The 8,845-nt window shown below is 40.3% G+C and overlaps 1 protein-coding gene across 1 annotated transcript; it reads left to right on the top strand.

Annotated features, from left to right (window-relative positions):
• Positions 1 to 204: 204 nt before the first annotated feature.
• LOC112865281 (olfactory receptor 51I2-like) lies at positions 205 to 1,152 on the top strand. The gene is given in 1 exon segment (XM_025928328.1): positions 205 to 1,152. A coding segment is annotated over 1 exon segment (948 nt).
• The last annotated feature ends 7,693 nt before the right edge of the window (positions 1,153 to 8,845 follow it).

Below are 8,845 nucleotides of genomic sequence, written 5' to 3' on the forward strand. Positions count from 1 at the left end.
CTATGAGATCATGACCTGAGCTGAAATCAAGAGTTGGACGCTTAACTGACTGAGCCACCCAGGTGCCCCAATATCAGTGTATTTTAGGAATAAAATCTATGTGCAATCACAGTTTATAAACTTTTGTGTTGTTTTTCCTCCCTAGGAACAATAGTAGTCTTAGACACAGTTGTGCTGGCTGATAACACATGTAGCCAGCTTCTCATGGGTAACTTCAAAATCAATGCCTCTGATGCTCCCACCTTTATCTTGACGGGCTTCACAGGAATGGAAACCATGGAATCCTGGCTATCCTTCCCTCTTCTGCTGCTCTACACCATCTCCATTGTGGGAAACACCCTGATCCTCCTCATTGTTAAGGAGGAGCAGAGCTTGCACCAGCCCATGTACTACTTTTTATCTCTACTTTCAGTCAATGACTTGGGAGTGTCCTTTTCCACATTGCTGACCGTGCTGGCTGCCCTCTGCTTCCATGCCAGGGTGATTGCCTTTAATGCCTGCTTGGCCCAAATGTTTTTCATCCACCTCTTCTCTTGGACAGAGTCTGGCATCCTTCTGGCTATGAGCTTCGATCCCTATGTTGCCATCTGCCACCCACTGCGCTATGCTACAGTGCTCACTAATGCCTGAATTGTGGCAATGGGACTGTGTGCTGTCCTCCGAAGCTTTGCCCTTATCCTTGTCTTCCCACTGCTGCTGCACAGACTCCCCTTCTGCCACTCCCAGAACATCCTCTCCCATGCCTACTGCCTTCATGTGGATATGATTAAGCTGGCATGTACTGATGTCTCCCTCAATAGCCACTATGGGCTGTCCATTGTGCTATTCACCTTTGGCCTGGACTCTACACTCATTCTCATCTCCTATGTACTAATCTTGCGATCAGTGCTTGTCATTGCCTCCGGAGAAAAGCGCATCAAGACACTGAACACATGTGTGTCCCACATCCTAGCTGTGCTCATCTTCTATGTGCCCAGGGTAAGTGTGTCCATTGTGCATCGTTTTGGTGCTGGCCTGCCCCATGCTGTCTATATCTTCATGTCTATTCTCTACCTCTTTGTGCCTCCCATGCTCAATCCTATCATCTACTCCATTAAGACAAAGGAGATACGTCGCAGGCTCCTCAAGATGCTCTTTAGGGTTAAATCCTGAGTCTTTGGTAGAGCTAAAAACTGTGAAGGATTTTGTCTTGGAGGTATAACCATCCAGACACCATTGGAAGAGAGGATCAATCCAAAGAATGTTAGTGTTACACTTTGAGGTATAAGATCAATGCACAATCATTTAGTCTGGTATATTGGGCCAACACCTGCCAGAACTATCTTGGGTCTTATCCATAAATCAAAAATTCAATGTCCTTTAGAAACACAAAAATGGTCTCTTTTCAAGAATAACCCAAAGAATGTCAACTATCATTACAGGGTGAGATTATTTTCTGGAGAAGCAGGGAACTATTTTTAAGATACTTGGTGACATGGTTAGGACTTCTGGTTATGGGCCTGCACAATTCTGAAAAAGACAAGGGCAAAGAGGGACTAATTATGGGCTAGGTATCACATCTTTACCAGTATGCAAGCTTAGCTTGGGTGATTAGTTTCTGATGTTTCCAGGAGAGAGAGCTCTTCCCATCATGCCGATTGAAAAGTCAAGTTGTGATGGTTAATATTACATGTGAACTTGACTGGGCCACAAGGAGTCTAGATATTTGGTTAAACATTATTTATGTGTGTATCTGTAAGGGTGTTTCTGGTTGAGATTTGAATTGATAAACTGTGTAATGCATATTGCCTTCCCCAGTGTAGGTGGGCCTCATCCAATCCACTCAATGACTGAATAAAGTAAAAGTCCAAGAATAAAAGAAAGACATCTCTGTCTGATTGTCTCAAAGCAGGAAGGTTAGTCTTTTCTTGCCTTTGGTCTTAGGCTTGGACTTATACTATTGGTTTTCCTGGTTCTCAGGTTTTCATATCTGGACTGGAACTGTACCAACAATTCTCCTAGGTCTAGACTTCTGCATCTCCGTAATCGTGACAGCCAATTCCTTATAGTAAATACAATAAATCTCTTTATATACACATCTTATTGGTACTGTTTCTCTGGAGAGCCCTGACTAATCCAACAGCTACAATATTTAAATAGTCAGAATTAGACTTAAGGATTCCTGGCATATTCTTTTCACATGGGAGGTGCTGAAATATGCAAGCACTTGGCTCTGCCAACCTCCATTGAATTCAACAGCCCTTTGCTTCTCTCCTATGACCTTTCCCTCACTCTTTCATATCTATCTGCTTTCCCCTTATGGAATCTGAGCTCCCTAAAACAGCAACTTTTTCAACCACTCTGTCCATCCCCATCAGACTTATTATAGTCCCTCCATTCAGATAATGTCTGATGATGCTACAGGAATAATGAAAGAGTACGTGAAAAAAATAGATTAATACATAATAATGGATGAACAATAGAAGAAAAGCATAAGTGAATAAATTAATGAATAAACATATGGACTAATAATACATTTTTTAAGATCAGAATCTCATATCAAGAAGCATTTCCTCTCTCTCTGTCCCCCATTATTATGGAGAGAAATGTAAATCACAGGTGACATCTTTTTTTATCTTTATTTTTTTCCAGCTTTATTGAGATATAACTGAAATTGATGTTGTATAAGTTCAAGATGAACAATATGATGATTTACTGCATGTTATATTGTGAAAACATCAGCACAATAAGGTTACTTAACCCAGCCAAAGAGGTGACTTCTTGAGTAAGTGGGCTGAACTTCTCAGTCTTAATTTCCTCATCTGTAAAATGAGACACTAATCTCTGATTTATCTACTTCATATGTTTGTTTTGAAGAGTGAATAAAATAAACTGCTTTAAAAATTATATGATAATACACATATTTTATTTGCTTATATTATTTTTATTTAGCAAGAGTAAATGCAAAATTCAGGGTTTAGCTTCAAAACATCATGGGTATAAACCAGAGTCTGAATAAATATTTTGTCTAAGACTTTCTTGAACCCTAAGTAGCACTGTTCTATACCTGCTTTCCATCCCCACTGTTCTTGGAATTTAGTTTAATCATATTCATTAGTTTGGGTAGTTTGTCTCCTCCACCAGACTGTAAACAATTCATGCACAAGGACTGTGTCTTATGTATGTTTATACTCTTCAGTCTCTAACAGAGGGCCTGAAATATACCAGACATGTTCAAATAAGTAAAGAAATGAATTAATAAGTGATTATCTTTCCGTATATTTACTTACCAACCATCTCTTTATACTTTAATGAATTACCATATTCCTAAAATATTTTACTCTAACATAGATCATAATTTTATTAAAGAACAATTCTATATGAAGACTTACGTTGTTCATAGTCTAAATACCATATGCATTATGGATCTGGCCAGAGGAAATAAAAAATAAATTGTACTTGCAACCTTCAAACCTGCTGCAAATGTACCTTGCATATTTATATTGCTCAGACCTTATATGCTATATAAAGTATACCCACAGCAATTTCAGTACAGTGGCAGCACTATGCCTGGCCTTTAGCAGGTACATAAAGAAATATTTTTTGAAACAATATTGCTGTTTAATGATCTTGGCTCTGTCACAAATATGACTTATAATAAGGATATTGCCTTAATAAGTGGACAATATATGCTTTCGGTGACAGTACTTTTGCTTGCTCCTTTAAATCTGATGGATTTTGAAGCAACTATTTGGCTCATTTCCATACCTGTGAAAACCTTTCTGGGAGCCTCTGGCCTATTTTCCACATCACATTCTATAAATAAAAACACTCAGTACTTTTCTCTTGGCCTTAAAAATCGGCCTAGTCTAAAAGAAATTCAGCAGATATTTGCTGTTTAAGTCTTCTTCTGTTCAGTCCATTAGAACATTTATGACTCTGCCTGGATCTGTAACTTGCCAATACAGAGGTAAGTGTCAGACTGTGACCTGGTTTACTGAAGAGAACTGTGTTTACTCCAACATGCTCACAGGTCTCTGGGTGTCCAGGTCATCAGATACATCTTATCTGAGCTCTTGGCTTCTTTAGTCTCTTCTTGTGACATGAATTGTATGTGGTATCTTCAAGCAAAACCAAGTTCACCCACTTGTTATGAGCTGGAAGTACCTCCAAGGACCATCCAAGTCTGTGTGTCTGCTTGAGCAGACACATTTGTTGGAAGCAAATGCCAATATATTTATTTCATGGAACAGAAAGTTAAGGCATTCTCCATGTTGGTGTTGGTTCAATGAGAACCTTCTGGACGCACACATTGGAGTAGAGGGCATAGGAAGTATCACTGTATGGAATCTGGGTCCCTTCTACACAATTTTGAAGCTTCATTTGGGGGCCAAGAGTCTGTTTCTGTGCCCACCTCCCTTAGGTTCTACTCAGCACACCTCACACTGCTATCTGAGGATATATGTTGCTATACCTCCATCTCATAAAGGGCTTCCAGTGTGGACCCTCACAAACATATAGCAAGGAACTCCCTCTTATCCCGCTACTTGTAACACATCTAGGGTGGATATAGAAAAATAAAGATCAGATCTGACTCAATGATTTCAGAGCAATGAAAAAACCCCAGTCATATATAGTCTTATCTGCTTGCTATTTTCTGTTTCCTAGATGAAGAAATGTCCATAATTATCCCCTTGAAAAATAGGTGACTATGTTTCTACCCAGGAAGGTGAAGAGGATCATGACTTGCATATTATTTTATAGTTATATGTCCCAAAATAAGATATGAATTTTGTGAGGGTGTGCAATATTGTGATTTAGAAGAAATACATATTTGCTCATTCAGATGGCCAAATATAGATTTCTCATAGATATTGTCTTTATCCACAGCTCTTGGCTCACAGCTCCCCAAACGCTTGGAATTTCTTAAAGGATAAGAGCAATGGGAACATCTTTTTTTATAGCATTTGGTCTCTTGTCCTCAGTTCCTGAAAACACTTCAGAGCCATAAAAGTGAAATGGATGTCTTATTAATAACAAGCTTCTTTCCACCAACAACTGTGCTTGTGTTAATGAGGTGACTTGGGGAAGGCATGTAAGGATAAGAGCTGGTTGCCAGGGGAAACAACCAAAAATAGAGAGGTGGAAATTTCTGTCTCACCCTGCAATTTCTGCGGAGGGGAGGAGGATGGAAGCTGAATTGATCACCAATGTCCAATAATTTAATCAATCATGCCTATGTAATGAAGCCTTCACAAAATCCCCAAAAGAGGAGGCTTGGAGGGGCGCCTGGGTGGCGCAGTCGGTTAAGCGTCCGACTTCAGCCAGGTCACGATCTCGCGGTCCGTGAGTTCGAGCCCCGCGTCAGGCTCTGGGCTGATGGCTCGGAGCCTGGAGCCTGTTTCCGATTCTGTGTCTCCCTCTCTCTCTGCCCCTCCCCCGTTCATGCTCTGTCTCTCTCTGTCCCAAAGATAAATAAAAAACGTTGAAAAAAAAATTAAAAAAAAAAAAAAAGAAAGAGGAGGCTTGGAGATCTTCCAGACTAGGTGAAAGAACATTTCTATGTGTTACCGTGCCAGGTTCCAAACTTCATGAGAATAGAAGATCCCTTGTTTAAGACCTTGCTCTATGTATCTCTTCATCTAGATAGTGATTGTTTTAACATCACTATCTAAGCCAGTAATCTAGTGAGAAAATGGGGTTTCCTGAGTTCTGCGAGATGCTCCAACAAATTAAGAACCCAAGGAGCAGGTCATGAGGACTTCTGATTTGTAGCCAATTTCTCAGAAGTACAAGTAACAATCTGGACTTATGACTGGTATCTGAAGTCCAAGGAGCAGGTCATGGGAACTCCAATCTGTTGCCAGTCAATCAGAAGCACAGGTAACAACCTTGGCTTGCTAACGGCATCTGAAGCAAAGGGCAGACTTGTGGGACTGAGATTTAAACCTGTGGGATTTGAGGCTGGGTAGACAGTTGTCAGAATCGAGTTGAAATATAGGACACCAAGCTGATATCAGAGAATTGCTTGGATATTGAGGGAAACCCTCCACTCTCACACATGCATGCAGTGGGATTGCTACCAAACATTTAGGGTACTTAGCACCATGGATGGCACAGGAAAGTTTTTCTACAAACAGGGAAAGGAGAGAAAAACAGGGTTGCATAGAAATGAAAAAGCGGTATGCAATTTAATAAAAAATGTTGTCCTTAAAGTGTGAAGAAGAAAGACCTCCAGCAAACAAATATGGATGCTGACAAAAGAGGAAGATACATGATCCAGGAAATGGAATTCCAACCCCAGGAGAATAGGAGGACAGATTCCTTGCTGCTATTTGCATGAGAGACCTGAGAAGCAACTGATATAGACTGAAGCAAGAGAACAGAGAGCTTCAAGGAGAACTTGAAGCTTCAAGGAGAACAAGAAGATTAAAAAGCATTTACTAGAAGAGTAGTGTGATGAAGAGGTTGGACAGATTAGAAGCAATGATATACTCAATGGCTTCATGAATTAGCCCAAACTGTAATAAGACTCACTATTGGTCATACACGCTTCCATGTTTCCTATCTCATACTTTCTCTCTTCACAAATTGCTCACATCTGTTGCCCCCAACCTCTTACTCCCAGCTGATGATCTTACTCTCATTTCAGAAGAATGTTGGTGGGATTAGACAGGAACGCTCAAAGTCCTATCACTAAGTTTGTACTTATCTTCTGTTAAAAGATAAACCGAACAACAATTTTAAGACTTCATTTGAGCAAAAATCAATTTAAATCAGGCAGCATCCAATCTAGCAAATAGAAAGGGGCTCTGAGGAGCTGTACAAAATAAAGACTTGTATAGGCAGAAAGGAGAGGGAACAAGGAAGTTATAGTACGCAATAAAGTGGTTTGGTTATTGAAAGGTTACTTTCCTTGAGGGGATGACTGAAGTCCATCAGGCAGATTGCTTCCCAAGTGCCAGTCAGGGAGTTCCTGATGGACTGGTTTAAGATTCCATTCCTGGAATAGACATCTATAACTAAGTCTCTATTTGGTGGTGTGGGGCTTACACAAGTGACTCGATGTTGGGCAGTGTCTTGTTTTTTAACATTTCTTTCTCCCGTGTAGAGCAATGGCATAGACACCACTCTTCTCCAAATTTCTTGGACTCTCAATTGAGATGATATATTGTCTGGCTTTGATGAATTAATTTCTCACTCATTTCCAACTTATTTTTTAAGCCTCCTAAACCCTTCCTTTCTGTCTCCCATTCTCCTCTCCAGTGTTGCTTTTCAAGACTTCATACGTGTGTTTGTGTTTCCTCATCTGCCAGAAATGACCCTTCTTTTGTTCTTTCCTCATCTTCTCCCTTCTGCCTGAGACTCACTGTGTTAGTTTTCTCTGGCTGCTGGCAGAAATTATCACAAACTTAGCAGCTTAAAAAAAATATATATATATCTTATCTCATAGATTCTGTAGGTCAGAAGTCCAGAAACCCTTAATGTTTAAGATCTCTCAAGGTAATCACAGTGATGGCAAGGCTGAGTTCCTTACTGAAGGCTCTGGAGAAGGAGCTGCTTTGAAGCTCATGTAAGTTGTTGGTTGAATTCCGTTCCTCGTAAAAGTAGGACTAAAGTTTCAATTTCCTTGCTGGCTACCAGCCAGGGGATGGCATTTGCTCCTAAAGGCTGTCTACACTACTCTCATGCTATTCATTCAACTCCCTCCAGTAATTGTGGACCAAGTGCCTCTCATGCTTTGAATCTCTCTGACTTTTTCTGCCACATTTTTCTGATTCCAGCCTGAGAAAGTTCTTTGTTTCTAAGGACTCATGTGAATCAGTTTGGTATACTTAAGTCACCCCCCCCCCCCACCAAATCCTTAAGGTCCATAATCTTAATTATATCTTCAAAGTCCTTTTTTGCCATGAAATGTACCTACTCATAGGTACCAAACTTGGACATATTTGTGGGGGGCATTCTGCCTACCATATTCACTTAAATAATATTTGCTCATAATTTGAAAAGCAAGAGATACACCTGAAAATCTTCTCTGGCTGCCCTAGAATATTGTAAATTCCCCTCCTTTATTCTTTCCTAAACTCTGCCTTGTATCTTTTATCATTGAATTCACTGAAATATAGAAGAGGTTTCCTTAGGATTCTCCCCAACTAGACTATGAAATGTTATGCTTATTCATCTACACATTTCTGAAGACTAAAATCATGTCTACTATTGAATGAAGGACTCCATTTATAGTTACTTTTGTTAACATACACCTTATACCATAGAACTTTAGGGTAAAAATTGTTACCTTGCTGTAAATGAAAAGACAGTATTTTTTTCTTTCCATATGGGAAAATTTGAAGAGACTTATGACAAAGGGCCAGTAGACACAGGATACTGATAAACCCATGAGTATTGATCAGGGCTTGGGTAATTTCCTGACCTTTTTGCATGGCAATCAGTGTGACTGCAAGGTCTAGGAGTGCATTAGGTGAGACACTGAATCCTTTGGTCTGACTTACACATGAGTGGGAGTTTTGAAAAGATAATACATTTTTCAGCCTGGTGAGTTGCAGGCAAACATTAGGTATCTGAGGGGTTCTTGCTAAACCCAATTTCTTCGGCTGTAAAATAGATGTGTAGATGTTCCGTGTTCCCAGCAGTCCATGAGTACCTGAGCAGAGATAAGCTCAAGGGACTTCCTGAATGCAACCTTATATTGTCAGGCCAGAGAGTTGGCACAAGTAACCGTTTGGGGGTTGGAGTAAGGCGTTCAGGGCCCCCACTACTGCTCTTCCTTCCTCTGCACCTTCCATGTGCACAGCTCTCTCAGGTGGGTAAACTGGAGTGTCAGATGCACAAAATCTCAAGCCTTAAG

Source organism: Puma concolor, chromosome D1 (genome assembly GCF_028749965.1).
Source record: "Puma concolor isolate L17-30 chromosome D1, mPumCon1.1.hap2, whole genome shotgun sequence".
Lineage (NCBI taxonomy): Eukaryota > Metazoa > Chordata > Mammalia > Carnivora > Felidae > Puma > Puma concolor.